Source organism: Sinocyclocheilus grahami, unplaced genomic scaffold (assembly GCF_001515645.1).
Source record: "Sinocyclocheilus grahami isolate Dianchi unplaced genomic scaffold, SAMN03320097.WGS_v1.1 scaffold113.1, whole genome shotgun sequence".
Lineage (NCBI taxonomy): Eukaryota > Metazoa > Chordata > Actinopteri > Cypriniformes > Cyprinidae > Sinocyclocheilus > Sinocyclocheilus grahami.
The window spans coordinates 1,305,152-1,327,228 of NW_015505292.1; the positions used below are offsets into that span (position 1 = coordinate 1,305,152).

At 40.7% G+C, this 22,077-nt stretch overlaps 5 protein-coding genes and 1 pseudogene across 8 annotated transcripts in view; 3 read left to right on the forward strand and 3 right to left on the reverse strand.

The window, feature by feature from the left end:
• LOC107589172 (group XV phospholipase A2-like) overlaps positions 1–5,163 on the forward strand; it is a 12,489-nt gene extending 7,326 nt beyond the window's left edge. The window contains exons 2-6 of one of the 2 annotated variants that reach the window (XM_016277534.1): positions 1,101–1,257; positions 2,119–2,237; positions 2,321–2,419; positions 2,535–2,759; positions 3,765–5,163. In XM_016277534.1, coding sequence (XP_016133020.1) covers positions 1,101–1,257; positions 2,119–2,237; positions 2,321–2,419; positions 2,535–2,759; positions 3,765–4,276 — 1,112 coding nt within the window. In that variant the 3' untranslated portion in view covers positions 4,277–5,163. Of the gene's footprint in view, positions 1–833; positions 1,046–1,100; positions 1,258–2,118; positions 2,238–2,320; positions 2,420–2,534; positions 2,760–3,764 lie in introns of those variants that run through there. The other variant, XM_016277536.1, reaches the window with a different exon arrangement.
• Positions 5,164–5,316: 153 nt separating this feature from the next.
• Positions 5,317–7,244, reverse strand: LOC107589221 (U6 snRNA phosphodiesterase-like). Of its 2 annotated transcripts, none has more exons than XM_016277586.1 (7): positions 6,917–7,244; positions 6,623–6,831; positions 6,364–6,547; positions 6,016–6,069; positions 5,803–5,908; positions 5,640–5,723; positions 5,317–5,508 (listed from the first exon to the last, which is right to left on the reverse strand). In XM_016277586.1, the coding sequence occupies exons 1-7, from the start codon at positions 7,057–7,059 to the stop codon at positions 5,404–5,406; spliced, it is 885 nt and encodes a 294-aa protein (XP_016133072.1). In that variant the 5' UTR covers positions 7,060–7,244; the 3' UTR covers positions 5,317–5,403. The 2 variants fall into 2 exon arrangements, with proteins under 2 accessions (XP_016133072.1, XP_016133071.1); XM_016277585.1 differs by having other exon boundaries at positions 5,803–5,920; positions 6,917–7,241.
• Positions 7,245–7,949: 705 nt separating this feature from the next.
• On the forward strand, positions 7,950–12,334 carry LOC107589206 (zinc finger protein 319-like). Its single transcript, XM_016277569.1, has 2 exons — positions 7,950–8,297; positions 10,565–12,334. Exon 2 carries the CDS (start codon positions 10,847–10,849, stop codon positions 12,332–12,334), a length of 1,488 nt encoding a protein of 495 aa, XP_016133055.1. The 5' UTR covers positions 7,950–8,297; positions 10,565–10,846.
• Positions 12,335–12,493: 159 nt separating this feature from the next.
• Positions 12,494–14,420, reverse strand: LOC107589176 (U6 snRNA phosphodiesterase-like). Of its 2 annotated transcripts, none has more exons than XM_016277539.1 (7): positions 14,094–14,420; positions 13,800–14,008; positions 13,541–13,724; positions 13,193–13,246; positions 12,980–13,085; positions 12,817–12,900; positions 12,494–12,685 (listed from the first exon to the last, which is right to left on the reverse strand). In XM_016277539.1, exons 1-7 carry the CDS (start codon positions 14,234–14,236, stop codon positions 12,581–12,583), a joined length of 885 nt encoding a protein of 294 aa, XP_016133025.1. In that variant the 5' UTR covers positions 14,237–14,420; the 3' UTR covers positions 12,494–12,580. The 2 variants fall into 2 exon arrangements, with proteins under 2 accessions (XP_016133025.1, XP_016133024.1); XM_016277538.1 differs by having other exon boundaries at positions 12,980–13,097; positions 14,094–14,419.
• Positions 14,421–17,875: 3,455 nt separating this feature from the next.
• On the forward strand, positions 17,876–19,602 carry LOC107589207 (zinc finger protein 319-like). The gene has a single exon (XM_016277570.1). It carries the CDS (start codon positions 18,154–18,156, stop codon positions 19,600–19,602), a length of 1,449 nt encoding a protein of 482 aa, XP_016133056.1. The 5' UTR covers positions 17,876–18,153.
• A 642-nt stretch (positions 19,603–20,244) lies between these two features.
• Positions 20,245–22,077, reverse strand: part of LOC107589175 (coiled-coil domain-containing protein 113-like) — a 4,790-nt pseudogene continuing 2,957 nt past the window's right edge.

The window sequence follows — 22,077 nt, forward strand, 5'->3', positions numbered from 1 at the left end:
CATAATAATGCACTAGTATGTGCTTTATGAGTACTAATAAACGGCTAATATAGTAATATGCAAGCAACTAGTTAATAACTAAAGTGTTACATTAAATAAATAAATGTTTTGTCACAGTGTCTGGTTGTGGTGCCCTGGACTGGCCACTTGAGGGCCACTCCCGTTTCTGTGTTACATGTGTTGAACTCCATTTCCCATAGTCCCTTGCCTGTCGTGTCTGTTATGATCATGATCTCCTGTTAGTCATTTACTCATCATCCCATCACTACATATACCATGCTCACTCTGTCTGTCTTTGCTGCAGTATTATTCGATTCTGATGTTTGTGTTTGATGTTGTTAAGGTTACATCGTGTTATCTGTTCCCTGTGTTTTGGATTACCTTTTGCCACGTTTCTGTTCTGTTTATTTTATACTTTAATAAACTGCACTTGGATTTATCCTTGTTTTCTCCTGCCATTCCATGACATGTTTGTGTTTGTGCATATATAACATTTAACATTAATTGACATGACATCTGGCACTCCTTATGTGTGTGTATGTTCTTTATGGGAAAATGCTTATGAAATTTAGTTTATTGGGTTCACATTCTGATCGTATCTGCTTGCTGGTATATAATATGCATCATCAAATCTTTTATTTACAAACAAAACAGTGTAGTTTACAGCAGAAACGGCGACAAACGATCGTGAGTCCTGGCAAGAACTGGCAGCTGATACATAAAAATGTATAATAATAATAATACAATTGTGGGAACTTTGCATCGTCATTTAAAAAAAAACATCACCGCACGCCACTGAGAACAGTGTAGTTTTACCGAGCAAACAGTAGAAACAGTGAGAAAGACCGTGGCAGCTGCCTCGAACTCTGGCAGCTGCCAGAAACGACTAGTGGCAGCTGCCACGAACTCTGGCAGCTGCCAGTGGCAGCTGGGGATGCCACCGGAAGTGGCGCTGCGACCTGCAGATGCCAGAGAGAGCGCCAGTCCCTGCAGGGCTTTGTTGCGTCCATTGTAGACAGCTTCAAGCTGTTGCAGCACGACAACGGTAACGACCGGTGTAGACACGGTTCAGTAACTGGCCTAATTACTTCTCTCCATAGTTCCAGGAGATCTTGGGAATCAGCTTGAAGCGAAACTTGACAAACCTAGTGTAGTGCACTTCATCTGCTACAAGAAGACCAAGGACTACTTCACATTATGGCTCAACCTGGAGCTGCTGATGCTGGTGGTCATTGACTGCTGGATTGATAACATGAGGAAAAGGGCAAAAGGGCATATCGGAAATCGGAAGTTGTTCATGTGATGTGGCTATTTAAATCCATACCATTTTTCTAAAACAAGCATCCTTCTTCTGCAACAACCTTAACATTCAGGTTCTGGAAGTAAAAAATGCCATTAAATTTTTTTTTCCATAAGGAAATGTCAATTATAATATATAAACCTTTAAGGACAGACCTATAGTTCCAAGGTTGTTAATCAGTGGTATATACTTTTATTGAAGCCATCTGTTCGCGTGTGCTAACTTATTTTTTAAAGAAATCGCATTTAACAGCCGAATTTGTAGTAAAAAACTACACTACCCATGATGCTAAACAGAAAATTCCACCAATCAGAGTTGCAGCTAACAAATCTTGCCAAAAGAATGTGCAGTAACTTTAAATATATTGTTTTCAAATATATAAATAGCAACTTGAAATGATAAATTACATTTTTCATTCGCAATGCTTCATGGGATTGTAGTTTTTCTCTCACTAAGCCATTAAGTACACACTCTTGTACCTTTGTCTTTTTGTTTAATTTTCAAATCCTTTTTTTTTTAGCTTGAAATAAAAGTTTGTAATGTTGTGAATCACATAGTAGCTGGTTGGCTTGGTCAATGGCTTAAAAATCTTTAACAAATATTTTTTTAAGAAATCTCAATGAGAAAATGAATAGACAAATTACTTCTGGCTCCAACGGCATTGAAAAAGTTGGCCGGCACTAATGCACTCTATTAAATGTAAAAATATAGACATGCTGTGCACTTTTTGAGATTGGAAGCTGACTTTTTCTCCTTATGACTTTTTATACCCTGTTTTGAATATGCAAATACATAATCCGCATATATTTTGTTTGCAGGCTACTGTACAATCGTACAACCCACCTCACTGAAGCTCCTCCGGGAGTGGATGTCAGAGTGCCAGGGTTTGGACAGACCAATAGTTTGGAATATCTGGATCCTAGTAAACGGTGTGTGGGTGAGTGCAAACTGGGTGTTTATCTTATTATGTTAATGTGTTGATTGGTAAAAGTTGTTTGACGAGAGCTTTGTCTGTTTCAGGCAGGTACTTCTTCACTATAGTACAAGAACTGGTTAACTGGGGTTATACCAGAGACGATGATGTTCGAGGTGCCCCCTATGACTGGCGTAAAGCCCCAAGTGAGTATCTTCATGATCTGTTTGTGCACACAAACAAAGTTCTCTTGTTTATTAATGTGGACTCTTTTCTTGATGTCTAACTTCTTATGTTTTTCTCCTGATCTGTTATCTGTTGATGAGAATAAGGAGTACTTCTTGCGTCTGCAGCAGATGATTGAGGAGATGGCTAATAAAGCTGGAGGTCCTGTGGTTCTCATTGCACACAGTATGGGGAATATGTACATGCTCTATTTCCTTAATCGCCAGCCACAAGCTTGGAAGGACCGGTACATCAAGGCATTTGTGTCTCTAGGGCCTCCATGGGCTGGAGTGGCCAAAACTCTGAAAGTTATGGCAACAGGTATGGGCCAAATTTGTTGTGGAAGGAGATTTTGTAGAAATGGATTTGTAGGTAAATGATGTGGCTCTCGTTTTTGTTCTATTAATTTATACAAAATGAATTAAAAAGTTCATTCACATATACAGTGGCTTGAATACACCTTTATTTTCTGAATTATAATTCAATTAATTTAACTGATATTTTTGAGGGCAGAAAGTCAAAACTGTCACGGTGAAGCAGTTCAAATTAATTTAGATATTTTTTGAGGGCAGAAAGTCAAAACTGTCACAGTGAAACAACTGTCCTCATTTTATAATGAATGAAAATGTACATAAAAAAAAAAACTAGTATTTTGTCAGTCTTGTATTATTATTTCTGAGGAAATATTATTTAATAATTATGCAATTAAATATGATTTTATTAATAATGTTACTTAATAAATATTTCTTTAACAAAACTCTTTTATAATATTTCTATTCATATTTTTAAAGCTTTTTTGTCATGTGGTTTGTCAACTCAATGTAATAATTGAATCAAGTCATTTATTTTTATAGCGCAGATATAATTAATGATATTTGTAAAAAAAAAAATGTTTTTTTAAATGTATACACGTACAAAGAAACAGCACATAAAATTAAACTTGAAAATTTGAAGTAGAAAATCTGAAATGGTATTGTCTTGTAAAACATACTTCAGTAATCTTGTAATTAAATTGTAAAACTAATTTTTTTTTACAGTGCATATTAAACATTATGTTTAGTTTATTTTTAGAATGTTAAAAAAACCTAGAAAATGCTATAAAAGTTTTTCCAAAACCATATGAAATAAACCATAATTACAATACAAATACATAAATACAACACAATGTGTTTTTGCGTTTCCAAAAACATGTGAGTGTAACATGCAAACATGTCTGTCTAGCACATATTTACATGGAAAAACAACCCCTAAAAACATGGCACTTGTGTATTAAAACCCATTTACAATCACTGGTTTGACCATTTGATGGTTTCGGTTCCATCACAGGTGACAACGACCACGTTCCTTTGATCAGTCCTCTAAATATCCGCACCCAGCAGCGTACGGCCGTCTCCACCGCCTGGCTCTTCCCCTATGCCCACACCTGGCCCAAAGACATGGTCCTGGTTTCAACCTCCAACACCAGCTACACTGTCCAAGACTATCAGCGCTTCTTCAAAGATATCGACTATGAGGACGGCTGGGCCATGAGGCAGGACACAGAAACACTGGTCAATGCACTTCAGCCTCCGGGCGTTCCTGTCTATTGCCTTTATGGCAGCGGCATCCCCACACCTCAGGGCTATAATTACACAAACTTCTCAGATGCATATCCCACCGTCATCAACGGGGATGGAGATGGAACAGTCAACCTGTTGAGTGCGAGACTGTGCAAACGCTGGGTGGGCCAGCAGAAGCAGCCTGTCCACATGATCGAGCTGCCTGGGAATGAACATCTCGCTATGCTGTTGAACGCAACCACAGTTGAGCACATCAAAAAGGTGCTGTTTCCACCATGATGGCATCACACTTCCCGTTTAACTTTGAACTGAAGATTCTGGTTTGCCAAAGGGACAGGACTCGGTTCTGCTTTTTTGGTGGGATTTGTCGTTATCGTAATTCGCTTTCAGGTTTATCAGGAGATCAGCGTGAAATAGTCGGCTTTTGTTGGGCACAATCAGCATTTATAGAAATTGTTTTTTCTTTACTCCTCAATTCAAATCTAACATTTTAATATTATATAGATTTTAATGCACAAATTACAGTTGTTTAATCTGAAATAGCAATTGCCTGCCGTTAATCTGTCAATTACATTTTTTAAATATTGTCAGTTTTTAACCTCTAACCTCCTACTTCTTGAAATCTACTGATTTTGTCTAGTGCTTTTTTATGCATTTTCTATCCAAATTGTTCTGACATTGCAGTATTTCTGTTGATCCTATCGAACAAGCAAGTGGCTATTTATCAGGCTGTCCATGACCAGTATTGATTTATGTATATTTATCAAGTGGTCTCGAATGTAGAATGTGCAACACGACTTATTTATATCGGCTTAACCTGTGTGACTGCAATTGTGCCAGGACCCAGGATGGGTTAACCGAGGTTACACTTGTACAAACTCTGCTCAGTTATTTGTGCTTTTGTTTTTTACATGAACTGACCTTTTGAATAAAATGAACTCTGATTTGTGAAGCAAGTTATTTGTTGCCTTTAAAACTGGGGTTGTAAGATTATGTTCCGTCATTAAAACAAAGACTGTATTTAAGGTACAACTGTGGAAAGTGAAACAAAGTCTTTCAGTTTCAGGATGTGGTGTGTTGCTCGTAAACAGGCTTGATAGTAAAAATGCGATGCATTTTTCAGTGGAATTCAAACCCAGGGCCTGGCTGTTTGTCGCTAAACAACAGATGCCCTGTTGCATACATGCCCTGGGTTAGTGAAAAATCGCCATGTTGCAATTATGTACAATAAAATGCCCTTTACCAAAACTGTATAACGTAACAAAGAGATCCTTTATGCATCAGTTAGTAGTTAGTACAAATCTTTATTATATTCTGCTTAAATATGAAACGTATTAAAACACAAATGTTGACTGCAATACATGTTAGCAAACCTGAAAATTCACATTCTAAACAAAGTTTCAAGATCACTGGAGGGGGAAAAGAAAGACTTTATTTCCCGATTTGCAGCGAAGCTCCGTGCAGTTGAGCTGTATGTAAAATGGCCCGTCTTCATGAGCGTCAACGAGACTCTGCGGAAAAGAAACGCAGGTTATTAGTTCAGATGTCAACACAAAAAAACAGCCCAACTCCACAACCTTTGCCTTTAATCAATCCTCATCCTTGTTTAGTTTGTGGTGCAGATCTGTTTTTGGGTTCCTACCTGCAATTCTGATAAACATGTTTTTTTCAGTGTTTCCACATGATCACCCACACACCAAGCAAGGCTTATGTGGAAAGAAGGATCCTATTAAGGAAGAGTGTTAGATGATATCTAAATTTGATTGTATTTGAGTCACAAATATGAAATCAATGCCAGGTTTTACCTTATAAAAGGTGCTAAGGTTGAATTCTGTCATGGTTTCGTCCACTATTTTGATGAGCTCAAGCAACTGAGTTTTTCCAGTGGAGATTTCCATACCAAGGAAGGTCCTGCATGAACAACTTGATGCCATTAAAACAGTGCATGTCCTTTATTTGAAAGGAAGACATAAATACACATCCTAGTTGGGTCATTAAGATTTAGAGTAATGACATACCTAGACTTTTCAGCATTAGAATAAACCTTCAGTTTATCAGCCAAGCAGAAAAACCTGAGAAAACAATCGGACTTGGATACCCAGCAACTGGCATACAGCATAATGAAACAGTAGGGCTTTTCACACTGAAAATAGTTAACCCTGGGTCATTCTAAACCCCGGATAAATGCAATCCTGGGTTATCTTGCTTCACTTTTCAGATAGCCGCAGGTAAAAACCAATGCTTCTAAGTTACTAGTGTGAAACGCTCCTCTTCCCGGGGTTATAAGCGGTGTTTAAAATGACGACAACCTGGGGTTAAACACAGTGTGAAAAACCCTAATGAGGTTTTGATTAGATAGCACGGACTTCTGGAACTGTGTCAGACCGGTCTGAATGGACTGAATAAATGGCTGGATCCAGTGATGGCGCAGAACCACTGTCTTTGAGAGACTGAGGTGAAATTCTTCAGACAGGGACAGGGGGATGCCGTGAGTGGCCGCAACCACCATCATTTCATTGAGTAGCTCCAGAAAGGCCTCCTCAGGATCATCTAAAAAAAAAGGGTTAAAGGTCATTCATTGAAAAATTACAGAATCGACCTAAATACACTGAGGAAAATGCTTACAAGGACAGAACACGCATGTAGCCCAGTTCCCCCGCTCATGCTGGAAGGACCGCAGTCGCCCTCCATGCTCTTCACTTTTATCGATCCACTGTTCTTCTGATTCTCTGAACATCTCCTTCACGCTATCAGGAAGAGGCAGTCGAGGTGTAGAGTGGGCTGATTTGCCAGCTTTCCTTTTAACAGATCCATGATCCAAAGGTTCACTGGTGCTATTGAGGTAAAAAGAGGAACTTAGAGCCCTGGAAAAGCACATCAAAATAAAACTAAATCAAGAAACCACCAAACGCACCAAACCTGTTTTCAGTGTCGAGCATTCTTCTTTTCCTTAAAGGTGAGGAATCATCTTTTGAAGTGTTTTCTGTTTCCTCTTCAGAACTGCTACTACTGTAATTGACAATCATGCTAACAGAAAAAATATATTTTTTTAAAAACTGCATCAGAGAATTAAAAAACTTTTCTTGAAAAACACCCTCTCAGTTATGACACTCGTTATTGTCTCGTGCAACGTGCTTCCATTAGAAATAAATATTGCTGTTTCTTCACAGCGCCCCGCGACAACAAACCAGAGGATTCATGAACGAATCATTCTTATGAGTCGGCTCTTTTACAGTGAATCAGTTGAACCGGTTCACAGCACCGGTCAGAATGATTCAGTCACAAATCTAAAGCGGTCCGAGCGGTTTTGAGCCACTTGATTGTATGATAGTTTCATATCATAATTTATGACACAAACGAAACAGTGAAATTTCTTTTTTTTTTAGCCGAGACATCCGTTTTATTTAGGATCATATTCCTAATCATGGCTTTATTCAAAGCAAGGATATGAGTGCGTAGGTACGTTTTGAACCGGTTCTTTGAAACGAACCATTCGAAAGAACCGATTCTGTAAATGATTCGGACCTCCCATCACTAGAAAACAAACGGTGCTTCATCACAGCGTCCCACTACAGCAAAGATCGATTCCAATCGTTCCGGCTGTTTTGCATACTGCCCTTATAAAACATTACAGCCGGTCAATATGACATGGAGCCAATATACACAAACTTAATCTTGCATCCTAGCATAAACACTAACATACAATGTTCACACGAACAAAATGTTGACGTTGATTTTCCTTTTTGAAGCTTCATATGAACAATTATCATGTCGTATGCTACAATAATTCCTCAAAAAGTGTTATAATAAAATATCAATTTGCCCCTATACCCTGAAACAGCGATATACACGTATAATGCGTAACAATGACGTTTTTTATATGAATATGTAAATCTAAATGCCGGTTTTGAATCAAATTAATGAAGTTCCGGTATGTTTTGTGAGGATGCCAATTATGTGTTATTCAGGTTCCCGTGCGGCTGCCGGGGGTTTCGGTGGTCACTGATCCAAGCCCGAAATAAAACACTCTATGTTTCGGGCTCTCCTCGCCAGTCGGCTCCCCTAAATGCGCTGCAAACGCAGAAAAGGCTGCTATCGGGGTTTGCGGAGCAACCCAAGAGAGATCCGGGGAGTTGGCAGGGTTTTCAAGTGTTTTTGTAGACACTGGCCAGGGGGTGCGGCCTAGCCGAGACCGCGGGTCGGTGGGAGGATTTACGGCCTTCAGAAACACCATAAGATGTTTTTTGTTTAAACCTATATTTCCGAGAGTGAACATGCGTGGAACCCGCTTATGAAAAAGGTAATATACATATGTGAACAAAACGTAGCAGGATGTCCGTGTTGCAAAGATACTGTTAGCCTGTTAGCCTGTTAGCCAGCTTGCAAATATTCGTTAACGTTAGCCATTTTGCAACGCTGTGTGTATGCGTTTTCTTCCAGGTGTCTTGAAAACCCGCCGGTTTTATAAACTGTAGGGTTCTGTGTTGGACATTGATATTAGTGCTACCTTACCTAAAGCTACAATTTTGTCACCGGCTTTTATGCACCGCGGTATATAAAAAAAAAACGCGAATATGTGTGTAAACAAATACGCGGCGATCTAGCGTCATTCAATATCGTTGTGTTATTGCATCGTCTCAACCATGCATGCCCTTTTGTACACCGTCTATTAATGTGGTGATTGGAGACAAAAGGACTGTGTCTTATAACAGTGAGCTTCCTACCTGGACAGTATTTTGGGTATCATATGCATTTTGTGTGGTCTGTGATCAGATTTCATTTGGTGCATATGATACTGTGCTTACTTATTGTTCGTTTATTAGGTGCTCTGCTCAGGTAGAATATAAGTGCGCACTTAAAATTCTAAGTTAGTATGATATGATTTGAAATGTACATTCAGGTAACCATTTGATGATGTAGATCGCCTTAAAGATCATCGAGCCAAGACTCAAAGCCAGCTGTTGCAGTAAAGATTAAGGCCTTTCACATTAACAGTGGTTAAACTGCCAAGGTCGTCAAGTCGCTTTGCTGATGTAGTAGGATCACCAGCAATCTTTTAAAACTCATGTTGCCTTAAATAGCCAGCTTTCTTTGTCTTCTGGTCAATTTTAATGATGCAAGCCGCTGTCAGGGTCAGGGGTCTTATTGTTGAACAATACAGATATTTTATTCTGTCCCATTCGGACCAGTAGTTCAGATGTTTTTTATTACTTTACTGGCCACACGCATTTTAAATTTCAGCCATGTTTTCTATATGCCAGAAGATTTACATTTTTCATGGAATCAACTTCAAAAAAGGATCTATTTGTAATTTTTAAGCTTGTCTTATTGATGTTTCCAAGATCTATTTTTTATAGCGGTTTCAACAAAACCTCAAATTTACACTTCAAAGTTGTCACATAACATAAGTGCTTCTAAAGTGGCAGTTAATTGTCTTAGACTAATTAAATGCTACTCAGAGGTGGCATTAACAGCAATTGCAACTGTACAGCTTGATACTAGAGAATAAGGTGGGTCAGAGCAGGCATAATTTAGCCTGGCTTTTATGCACCATTGCATCTTTACACTGTATTTTAAATGGGTATAGAGCAGCCTAAACTTGGCAGTGTAAAGACTCCCTTTGTCAGCCAGTTAGATAATGTTACCTTAGTAACATGTAAATCAGCAAAATATGCAATGACAATACTCATCTTAATATTAAGTTTAAATTTGCAAGGCATAAAATGACATGTACAAGATCAACAAATGTATGATGTGGCAAGTGATGGTTCCATCAACTGGCTCAAAACTGTTTCACAAGCCATCCTTGTTGTGGATCTCTGCAGTGTGAATGCCCCTGAAGATGTGTGTAGGCCTGTCACAATAATCAATATATCGACTTATCGCGCAATATATGTACATGACCTCAATAATTTTTGGTGACGCAATATATCGCCCATTATATTTACTTAAAAATTTATGTCACCATGTTTTGTACATTCCACTTGCGCCTGTGTCTTTTGCAGCTTCTCGTACATAATGAAAAGATGCTTCTACAAAAGGTTTTATCTGCAGATATGGTCTTGTTTAGGGATTTGTGCCTTTGTGCATACGGATATCTGACTGCTAGTAGTGATTGTGTTTCTCAGCAATAGTGTGCACCCTTCATTTACAGAGAAAAGAAGGTCAGGAAAAAATCTGCAGATGGAAAAATCTCCATAAAAGTTATTTGTGCAGTTTTCTTTTTTTCTACTTGTTACTTTGCACTTTTTGTTAGAAAAGGTTTATTTATAATTTATTCAGTTTTTTTAAGGTATCTAAAATGTTATACTTAATTTCCATGATCTAAATATTCTTAAAAATTAAAAGTTTGGAAGTGTGTAGGCCGTCTTGCATTATTATGCTGTTACATTATGATTATATATTCTGTGACATAAAATGGTCTTTAAAATTACAATAATATCGCTTATCGCAATTATTTCTGGGGCAATATATCGCACAACAAAAAGTTGTTATCGTGACAGGCCTAGATGTGTGGAGTGTTCTATTGCACGTTTTTCATTCAGTTCTCTTTTTTTTCTCTTATAGGGCTGTACCAAGGTGATGAAGAAGGTTAAGCTCCTTTGCACTTTTGGCTGATGCTCACATCCATGTCAGTTCGCTGTTTATATCAAGCCACAAAGTGTTCCTGAAAACATTATTACATATAATTTTTTTCTTCATTTGTCATTCTCACGAGCTGTCAAAATAAGTTCCTCTCTGCCTCCCCACCTTTCCCATCGTGGGCAGTCCAACATTTCCTTCCCCCTAAATTCGTCTGGAAAGAGGTTCAACTACGGCTCAAAGCTGAATCCGTACACCCGATCCCGGATGACGGAGGCGTGGCAGCAGCATGCTGTTGCCCCGCCTCCAGTGGTGCACACCATCCCACCAGGGGCGGACACACTGGGCTGCACTGTCTACGGCATTGTCCTCCAGCCAGACACGGCATTGCAACAACAACAACAGCAGCAGCAGCAACAATCCCAGCAACAACAGCAACATCACAGTCAGCAGCTCAACCAGCAGCAGCATCCGGCACAAGCGCAGCAGCCCTCCTTGCATGTAGGGAGCGAGGAAGGACACAAGTGTGGTGCATGTGGCCATGACATCTCCCATCTGGCTAATCCCCATGAGCACCAGTGCATGGTGAGCCAAGACCGTTCGTTTCAGTGCACGCAGTGTCTGAAAATCTTCCACCAAGCCACTGACCTGTTGGAGCATCAGTGCGTGCAGGTGGAGCAGAAACCCTTTGTGTGCGGAGTGTGCAAGATGGGCTTCTCCCTGTTAACTTCTCTAGCGCAGCATCACAATGCCCATAACAGTGGCAACCCCATGAAGTGCTCCATATGTGAAAAAACATATCGGCCGGGTTCTGGAAATGCCACGCCAACTTCATCAGCGGGCACTCCAGGGCAACCATCTAACGACGAAGCATCGTCCAGTGGCAGCGCTGCTGTCGGGACGTCAGGCCAGCCTACGTTTGAGCCTTCGCAACCTGACAGGCCCTACAAGTGTTCCGTGTGCTCCAAGGGTTTCCGTCACTTATCTGAGCTCACCCGTCATGAACGCGTCCACACGGGCGAGAAGCCTTTTAAATGTGAAACATGTGACAAAAGCTTTAGCCAGTCCTCTCATCTAGCCCACCACCAGCGTACCCACAGCTCAGAACGGCCGTTCAAGTGTGCGGTGTGCGAGAAGAGCTTCAAGCACCGATCCCACCTAGTCCGTCACATGTACGCCCACTCGGGTGAGCACCTGTTCAAGTGCAACCTTTGTGAGTTGCACTTCAAAGAGTCTTCCGAGCTCCTCCACCACCAGTGTCAGCCGCAAGGTGCTCGGCCATTTCGCTGTGCCACGTGCGGGAAGGGCTTCAAGCGTCCGTCCGACCTGAGACAGCACGAACGCACTCACTCTGAGGAACGCCCATTCCATTGTGAAGACTGCCAGATGAGCTTTAAACAACAGTATGCCCTGGTGCGCCACCGACGCACGCACAAGCCCTCCGCCGACCGCCCCTTCAAATGCAACCTGTGCGACAAGGGCTTCCTGCAGCCGTCCCACTTGTTGTACCACCAGCACGTTCACGGCATGGACAACCTTTTCAAATGCGCCTCCTGTGGAAAGGGCTTCAGCCAGTCCGGGGAGCTGCTCCGTCACAAATGTGGTGAGTCCTCCTCGACACCCACAAATCCAGACAAGCCCTACAAGTGCGACGTGTGCGGAAAGGCCTACAAAAAGGCCACCACGCTACAGCGCCATCAGAATGATGCATTTTTCAGTGGAATTCAAACCCAGGGCCTGGCTGTTTGTCGCTAAACAACAGATGCCCTGTTGCATACATGCCCTGGGTTAGTGAAAAATCGCCATGTTGCAATTATGTACAATAAAATGCCCTTTACCAAAACTGTATAACGTAACAAAGAGATCCTTTATGCATCAGTTAGTAGTTAGTACAAATCTTTATTATATTCTGCTTAAATATGAAACGTATTAAAACACAAATGTTGACTGCAATACATGTTAGCAAACCTGAAAATTCACATTCTAAACAAAGTTTCAAGATCACTGGAGGGGGAAAAGAAAGACTTTATTTCCCGATTTGCAGCGAAGCTCCGTGCAGTTGAGCTGTATGTAAAATGGCCCGTCTTCATGAGCGTCAACGAGACTCTGCGGAAAAGAAACGCAGGTTATTAGTTCAGATGTCAACACAAAAAAACAGCCCAACTCCACAACCTTTGCCTTTAATCAATCCTCATCCTTGTTTAGTTTGTGGTGCAGATCTGTTTTTGGGTTCCTACCTGCAATTCTGATAAACATGTTTTTTTCAGTGTTTCCACATGATCACCCACACACCAAGCAAGGCTTATGTGGAAAGAAGGATCCTATTAAGGAAGAGTGTTAGATGATATCTAAATTTGATTGTATTTGAGTCACAAATATGAAATCAATGCCAGGTTTTACCTTATAAAAGGTGCTAAGGTTGAATTCTGTCATGGTTTCGTCCACTATTTTGATGAGCTCAAGCAACTGAGTTTTTCCAGTGGAGATTTCCATACCAAGGAAGGTCCTGCATGAACAACTTGATGCCATTAAAACAGTGCATGTCCTTTATTTGAAAGGAAGACATAAATACACATCCTAGTTGGGTCATTAAGATTTAGAGTAATGACATACCTAGACTTTTCAGCATTAGAATAAACCTTCAGTTTATCAGCCAAGCAGAAAAACCTGAGAAAACAATCGGACTTGGATACCCAGCAACTGGCATACAGCATAATGAAACAGTAGGGCTTTTCACACTGAAAATAGTTAACCCTGGGTCATTCTAAACCCCGGATAAATGCAATCCTGGGTTATCTTGCTTCACTTTTCAGATAGCCGCAGGTAAAAACCAATGCTTCTAAGTTACTAGTGTGAAACGCTCCTCTTCCCGGGGTTATAAGCGGTGTTTAAAATGACGACAACCTGGGGTTAAACACAGTGTGAAAAACCCTAATGAGGTTTTGATTAGATAGCACGGACTTCTGGAACTGTGTCAGACCGGTCTGAATGGACTGAATAAATGGCTGGATCCAGTGATGGCGCAGAACCACTGTCTTTGAGAGACTGAGGTGAAATTCTTCAGACAGGGACAGGGGGATGCCGTGAGTGGCCGCAACCACCATCATTTCATTGAGTAGCTCCAGAAAGGCCTCCTCAGGATCATCTAAAAAAAAAGGGTTAAAGGTCATTCATTGAAAAATTACAGAATCGACCTAAATACACTGAGGAAAATGCTTACAAGGACAGAACACGCATGTAGCCCAGTTCCCCCGCTCATGCTGGAAGGACCGCAGTCGCCCTCCATGCTCTTCACTTTTATCGATCCACTGTTCTTCTGATTCTCTGAACATCTCCTTCACGCTATCAGGAAGAGGCAGTCGAGGTGTAGAGTGGGCTGATTTGCCAGCTTTCCTTTTAACAGATCCATGATCCAAAGGTTCACTGGTGCTATTGAGGTAAAAAGAGGAACTTAGAGCCCTGGAAAAGCACATCAAAATAAAACTAAATCAAGAAACCACCAAACGCACCAAACCTGTTTTCAGTGTCGAGCATTCTTCTTTTCCTTAAAGGTGAGGAATCATCTTTTGAAGTGTTTTCTGTTTCCTCTTCAGAACTGCTACTACTGTAATTGACAATCATGCTAACAGAAAAAATATATTTTTTTAAAAACTGCATCAGAGAATTAAAAAACTTTTCTTGAAAAACACCCTCTCAGTTATGACACTCGTTATTGTCTCGTGCAACGTGCTTCCATTAGAAATAAATATTGCTGTTTCTTCACAGCGCCCCGCGACAACAAACCAGAGGATTCATGAACGAATCATTCTTATGAGTCGGCTCTTTTACAGTGAATCAGTTGAACCGGTTCACAGCACCGGTCAGAATGATTCAGTCACAAATCTAAAGCGGTCCGAGCGGTTTTGAGCCACTTGATTGTATGATAGTTTCATATCATAATTTATGACACAAACGAAACAGTGAAATTTCTTTTTTTTTTATTCGTTAACGTTAGCCATTTTGCAACGCTGTGTGTATGCGTTTTCTTCCAGGTGTCTTGAAAACCCGCCGGTTTTATAAACTGTAGGGTTCTGTGTTGGACATTGATATTAGTGCTACCTTACCTAAAGCTACAATTTTGTCACCGGCTTTTATGCACCGCGGTATATAAAAAAAAAACGCGAATATGTGTGTAAACAAATACGCGGCGATCTAGCGTCATTCAATATCGTTGTGTTATTGCATCGTCTCAACCATGCATGCCCTTTTGTACACCGTCTATTAATGTGGTGATTGGAGACAAAAGGACTGTGTCTTATAACAGTGAGCTTCCTACCTGGACAGTATTTTGGGTATCATATGCATTTTGTGTGGTCTGTGATCAGATTTCATTTGGTGCATATGATACTGTGCTTACTTATTGTTCGTTTATTAGGTGCTCTGCTCAGGTAGAATATAAGTGCGCACTTAAAATTCTAAGTTAGTGTGATATGATTTGAAATGCACATTCAGGTAACCATTTGATGATGTAGATCGCCTTAAAGATCATCGAGCCAAGACTCAAAGCCAGCTGTTGCAGTAAAGATTAAGGCCTTTCACATTAACAGTGGTTAAACTGCCAAGGTCGTCAAGTCGCTTTGCTGATGTAGTAGGATCACCAGCCATCTTTTAAAACTCATGTTGCCTTAAATAGCCAGCTTTCTTTGTCTTCTGGTCAATTTTAATGATGCAAGCCGCTGTCAGGGTCAGGGGTCTTATTGTTGAACAATACAGATATTTTATTCTGTCCCATTCGGACCAGTAGTTCAGATGTTTTTTATTACTTTACTGGCCACACGCATTTTAAATTTCAGCCATGTTTTCTATATGCCAGAAGATTTACATTTTTCATGGAATCAACTTCAAAAAAGGATCTATTTGTAATTTTTAAGCTTGTCTTATTGATGTTTCCAAGATCTATTTTTTATAGCGGTTTCAACAAAACCTCAAATTTACACTTCAAAGTTGTCACATAACATAAGTGCTTCTAAAGTGGCAGTTAATTGTCTTAGACTAATTAAATGCTACTCAGAGGTGGCATTAACAGCAATTGCAACTGTACAGCTTGATACTAGAGAATAAGGTGGGTCAGAGCAGGCATAATTTAGCCTGGCTTTTATGCACCATTGCATCTTTACACTGTATTTTAAATGGGTATAGAGCAGCCTAAACTTGGCAGTGTAAAGACTCCCTTTGTCAGCCAGTTAGATAATGTTACCTTAGTAACATGTAAATCAGCAAAATATGCAATGACAATACTCATCTTAAAAAAAACGCGAATATGTGTGTAAACAAATACGCGGCGATCTAGCGTCATTCAATATCGTTGTGTTATTGCATCGTCTCAACCATGCATGCCCTTTTGTACACCGTCTATTAATGTGGTGATTGGAGACAAAAGGACTGTGTCTTATAACAGTGAGCTTCCTACCTGGACAGTATTTTGGGTATCATATGCATTTTGTGTGGTCTGTGATCAGATTTCATTTGGTGCATATGATACTGTGCTTACTTATTGTTCGTTTATTAGGTGCTCTGCTCAGGTAGAATATAAGTGCGCACTTAAAATTCTAAGTTAGTATGATATGATTTGAAATGTACATTCAGGTAACCATTTGATGATGTAGATCGCCTTAAAGATCATCGAGCCAAGACTCAAAGCCAGCTGTTGCAGTAAAGATTAAGGCCTTTCACATTAACAGTGGTTAAACTGCCAAGGTCGTCAAGTCGCTTTGCTGATGTAGTAGGATCACCAGCAATCTTTTAAAACTCATGTTGCCTTAAATAGCCAGCTTTCTTTGTCTTCTGGTCAATTTTAATGATGCAAGCCGCTGTCAGGGTCAGGGGTCTTATTGTTGAACAATACAGATATTTTATTCTGTCCCATTCGGACCAGTAGTTCAGATGTTTTTTATTACTTTACTGGCCACACGCATTTTAAATTTCAGCCATGTTTTCTATATGCCAGAAGATTTACATTTTTCATGGAATCAACTTCAAAAAAGGATCTATTTGTAATTTTTAAGCTTGTCTTATTGATGTTTCCAAGATCTATTTTTTATAGCGGTTTCAACAAAACCTCAAATTTACACTTCAAAGTTGTCACATAACATAAGTGCTTCTAAAGTGGCAGTTAATTGTCTTAGACTAATTAAATGCTACTCAGAGGTGGCATTAACAGCAATTGCAACTGTACAGCTTGATACTAGAGAATAAGGTGGGTCAGAGCAGGCATAATTTAGCCTGGCTTTTATGCACCATTGCATCTTTACACTGTATTTTAAATGGGTATAGAGCAGCCTAAACTTGGCAGTGTAAAGACTCCCTTTGTCAGCCAGTTAGATAATGTTACCTTAGTAACATGTAAATCAGCAAAATATGCAATGACAATACTCATCTTAATATTAAGTTTAAATTTGCAAGGCATAAAATGACATGTACAAGATCAACAAATGTATGATGTGGCAAGTGATGGTTCCATCAACTGGCTCAAAACTGTTTCACAAGCCATCCTTGTTGTGGATCTCTGCAGTGTGAATGCCCCTGAAGATGTGTGTAGGCCTGTCACAATAATCAATATATCGACTTATCGCGCAATATATGTACATGACCTCAATAATTTTTGGTGACGCAATATATCGCCCATTATATTTACTTAAAAATTTATGTCACCATGTTTTGTACATTCCACTTGCGCCTGTGTCTTTTGCAGCTTCTCGTACATAATGAAAAGATGCTTCTACAAAAGGTTTTATCTGCAGATATGGTCTTGTTTAGGGATTTGTGCCTTTGTGCATACGGATATCTGACTGCTAGTAGTGATTGTGTTTCTCAGCAATAGTGTGCACCCTTCATTTACAGAGAAAAGAAGGTCAGGAAAAAATCTGCAGATGGAAAAATCTCCATAAAAGTTATTTGTGCAGTTTTCTTTTTTTCTACTTGTTACTTTGCACTTTTTGTTAGAAAAGGTTTATTTATAATTTATTCAGTTTTTTTAAGGTATCTAAAATGTTATACTTAATTTCCATGATCTAAATATTCTTAAAAATTAAAAGTTTGGAAGTGTGTAGGCCGTCTTGCATTATTATGCTGTTACATTATGATTATATATTCTGTGACATAAAATGGTCTTTAAAATTACAATAATATCGCTTATCGCAATTATTTCTGGGGCAATATATCGCACAACAAAAAGTTGTTATCGTGACAGGCCTAGATGTGTGGAGTGTTCTATTGCACGTTTTTCATTCAGTTCTCTTTTTTTTCTCTTATAGGGCTGTACCAAGGTGATGAAGAAGGTTAAGCTCCTTTGCACTTTTGGCTGATGCTCACATCCATGTCAGTTCGCTGTTTATATCAAGCCACAAAGTGTTCCTGAAAACATTATTACATATAATTTTTTTCTTCATTTGTCATTCTCACGAGCTGTCAAAATAAGTTCCTCTCTGCCTCCCCACCTTTCCCATCGTGGGCAGTCCAACATTTCCTTCCCCCTAAATTCGTCTGGAAAGAGGTTCAACTACGGCTCAAAGCTGAATCCGTACACCCGATCCCGGATGACGGAGGCGTGGCAGCAGCATGCTGTTGCCCCGCCTCCAGTGGTGCACACCATCCCACCAGGGGCGGACACACTGGGCTGCACTGTCTACGGCATTGTCCTCCAGCCAGACACGGCATTGCAACAACAACAACAGCAGCAGCAGCAACAATCCCAGCAACAACAGCAACATCACAGTCAGCAGCTCAACCAGCAGCAGCATCCGGCACAAGCGCAGCAGCCCTCCTTGCATGTAGGGAGCGAGGAAGGACACAAGTGTGGTGCATGTGGCCATGACATCTCCCATCTGGCTAATCCCCATGAGCACCAGTGCATGGTGAGCCAAGACCGTTCGTTTCAGTGCACGCAGTGTCTGAAAATCTTCCACCAAGCCACTGACCTGTTGGAGCATCAGTGCGTGCAGGTGGAGCAGAAACCCTTTGTGTGCGGAGTGTGCAAGATGGGCTTCTCCCTGTTAACTTCTCTAGCGCAGCATCACAATGCCCATAACAGTGGCAACCCCATGAAGTGCTCCATATGTGAAAAAACATATCGGCCGGGTTCTGGAAATGCCACGCCAACTTCATCAGCGGGCACTCCAGGGCAACCATCTAACGACGAAGCATCGTCCAGTGGCAGCGCTGCTGTCGGGACGTCAGGCCAGCCTACGTTTGAGCCTTCGCAACCTGACAGGCCCTACAAGTGTTCCGTGTGCTCCAAGGGTTTCCGTCACTTATCTGAGCTCACCCGTCATGAACGCGTCCACACGGGCGAGAAGCCTTTTAAATGTGAAACATGTGACAAAAGCTTTAGCCAGTCCTCTCATCTAGCCCACCACCAGCGTACCCACAGCTCAGAACGGCCGTTCAAGTGTGCGGTGTGCGAGAAGAGCTTCAAGCACCGATCCCACCTAGTCCGTCACATGTACGCCCACTCGGGTGAGCACCTGTTCAAGTGCAACCTTTGTGAGTTGCACTTCAAAGAGTCTTCCGAGCTCCTCCACCACCAGTGTCAGCCGCAAGGTGCTCGGCCATTTCGCTGTGCCACGTGCGGGAAGGGCTTCAAGCGTCCGTCCGACCTGAGACAGCACGAACGCACTCACTCTGAGGAACGCCCATTCCATTGTGAAGACTGCCAGATGAGCTTTAAACAACAGTATGCCCTGGTGCGCCACCGACGCACGCACAAGCCCTCCGCCGACCGCCCCTTCAAATGCAACCTGTGCGACAAGGGCTTCCTGCAGCCGTCCCACTTGTTGTACCACCAGCACGTTCACGGCATGGACAACCTTTTCAAATGCGCCTCCTGTGGAAAGGGCTTCAGCCAGTCCGGGGAGCTTTGTTATTCTTTTATAAAAAACGTAAGATCAAAGACTTTCAAAATGGATTTTTGGATTCCCCCAGAATCCAGGAAGGAAAGTGTTTGTTTTGGGCCTCTAATGCCTCGACTTAAACGCGCGTCACTCTGATGTTGTTAGTGAATGTCTGTGTTGCATACTCATCAAACGATAACAGTACGTTTTTTTGAGAAATAGTTTTTTAAACTGACACTTACTACAATTGTAGTATATACATATTTAATTTAGAGAGTAAGTTGTACTCATACAAGAGTAATATTTGGTTTTTGAATCATGTACTCTCCTTTTTTAATATTAAATAAAAACTAATAAAAACTACCACTTTTTTTTTTTTATTGGTCTTCAAAGCTGTTTTTGAATAGAACAAGCTGTCCCAAGTCTTCATTTGCCTGCTTAGTTTCCCTCCCATCCACATCACAATTTTGCATCATCTTACCTGGGGCAAAATGACATTCTCAGCTCTGTTGCTTATGCAGTATTATATGTTGACCATTGGCCCCTGAGGAGCGTCTCTCTCTCTTGCAGTAAGGTTTAGCCTAGTACTGTACAGCGAGGTGATAGCGACACTTTGGCCTTACGCAGGGGCGTCTAGTTTCTCTGCATAGCCCTTTGCCTCCAATTTGTTTCCCATTTATTGAATCTATTTACCACTGTTTTAAATACCAAGGGGCTTTTTTAAAACTGTAGGCATTAAGAATCGGCGAGCAATCAGATTTGAAAACTGTTGTGTTTGTTTTCACGTTTTGTATATTATTATTTTTTATTAATATTGTTTAAAATCTCTATATAAATATCTATATTCTTGGCAGACGTGTCAGGACCACAGGGGAACGTTAAGATTGATGGCCTTCCTCTATGGTTTTGAGACCTCTCTACCCCGTGCATGCCTGCTGTGTTAATCCCTGTAATCTGTTCCAGGTATGTGCGCTTTCGAGTGCACATAGTTCTCCTTAGCTTTTTTTCAAATTGTAGATTGTGTATGAGCTAGTAAGAAAACTTCATGTGGCGGTTGATGTGACATTCATGCTGACATATCTGTATGTAGCATTTAATATACACAGCACTAACTAATAAACATTTTCATTAATAATGCATTGTGTCATTTTTATTGTTTATATTGATGCATTTGTGCTTCAATGAAATTTAGCAAAAGATGCTAAATGTATGGGTATCTTTGACATCATCTTGGGCATTGAGGTTAATTAGGACATAGTAGTTCTTGTTGTTTCAGAACACATACAATCCAGCATCTATGGCTGCATGTCGTGCAGGAACTGGTCTGGCTCCAGCAGCGAACCTTAGGTGAATCCTCACCTCTGCAATCTCCACCTTGCATTCCCATTCTTTAACACTCTTCTGCAGCTGGCCATGAGACTCCTTAACTTTGATGTAGGACATGTGGTACATGAAAATCGGCCAACTGGCCCCTCAACTTCCTGTTCAGAGCCTCTGCTTTGTTTCGTTCCTGTCAGGAAAAAAAATCCATATTATGGTTTTTGGGCAGTGGAGTACCACTCCAACTAGTACAAATATCTTTTAGTCTGTGTATTATTTAATGGTTGACAGACTACCAGAATTTTAAAATTGTAAATATTTAGTTATTTACTGCCATCATGTTGGTTATTGAAGTGCATACAAGTAATTTCATTATCCTGACCTCCTCTGCTTGCTTAGTCTCCTCCTCAATCTTAACCAGTATCTTCATTCGTAAAGCAATGTCACTGCTCAGCACATCTGACTCATGTGTCAAGGTCTGAAGCTTCTCCAGCAAGACGGAGATATTGAAAAAATTCTCTAGACACTTGCAGTGCCCCCAGTTTTCGGTTGACCGCTCAAGGCCAAGGGTTTCCTATAGTAATGACCCTTAACAAGACCTGTCCTATTACTGTGGTGTGTAGCTCAACACATATTTGATATCTTAAGCTGTCAGGCTTGCAGACCCCTTTATAATTGGTTGAGCATCTCACCTTCTCAGAATTCAAGACATGCAAGGTCTTCCCTGCAAGCAGTTTGAGTTCCATATGTTTGAGGTTTTGCTCATCCAGTCGCTTCCTACATTTCATGTTCCCAAACTTGAGCTGCTCAAAGTCCAAAGCTGTCAGCCCTTCACCTAACTCTTCTTGTTGTTTTAACTGGATTTGTAGCTTTTTCTTGTATGCGAGGAGTGCTGCATTCTTCTGATACAACTTCTCAATCAGGTTCTCCTGAAAAAATGTGGGCACTTTATTGTGATTTTAAATCACAATTCCTGTCAGAATAAACCTGCAATCTTAAAGGGGTCATATGATGCTTATTTAAAGATCATTATTTTGTGTATATGGTGTAACCGAATATGTTGACATGCTTTAATGTTCAAAAAACACATTTTTTTTCAAATACTGTACATTATTGTAGGTCCTCTATGCCCCGCCTCTCTCAAACGCTTCGTTTTCTACAAAGTCCCTCCTTCCGACAAGCGCAGTCTGCTCTGATTGGCCAGCTGACCCAGTGCATTGTGATTGGCCGAACACCGCAAGCACTCGTCAGAAATGTAACACCCCTTACCATAATCGCGAACTTCAGCTTTCAAAATAAATGTAAAGACAG

Coding starts and splice junctions, on each gene's coding strand:
- LOC107589207 (XM_016277570.1), top strand. CDS start 18,154: ATGACGGAGGCGTGGCAGCAGCATGCTGTTGCCCCGCCTCCAGTGGTG.
- LOC107589206 (XM_016277569.1), top strand. CDS start 10,847: ATGACGGAGGCGTGGCAGCAGCATGCTGTTGCCCCGCCTCCAGTGGTG.
- LOC107589221 (XM_016277585.1), bottom strand. CDS start 7,059: ATGCAGTTTTTAAAAAAATATATTTTTTCTGTTAGCATGATTGTCAAT. Junction 6,832..6,916: donor ATGCTCGACACTGAAAACAG/GTTTGGTGCGTT, acceptor TTACCTCAATAG/CACCAGTGAACCTTTGGATC. Junction 5,921..6,015: donor TCTAATGCTGAAAAGTCTAG/GTATGTCATTAC, acceptor AATGGCATCAAG/TTGTTCATGCAGGACCTTCC.
- LOC107589176 (XM_016277538.1), bottom strand. CDS start 14,236: ATGCAGTTTTTAAAAAAATATATTTTTTCTGTTAGCATGATTGTCAAT. Junction 14,009..14,093: donor ATGCTCGACACTGAAAACAG/GTTTGGTGCGTT, acceptor TTACCTCAATAG/CACCAGTGAACCTTTGGATC. Junction 12,901..12,979: donor ACCTTAGCACCTTTTATAAG/GTAAAACCTGGC, acceptor CTTCCTTAATAG/GATCCTTCTTTCCACATAAG.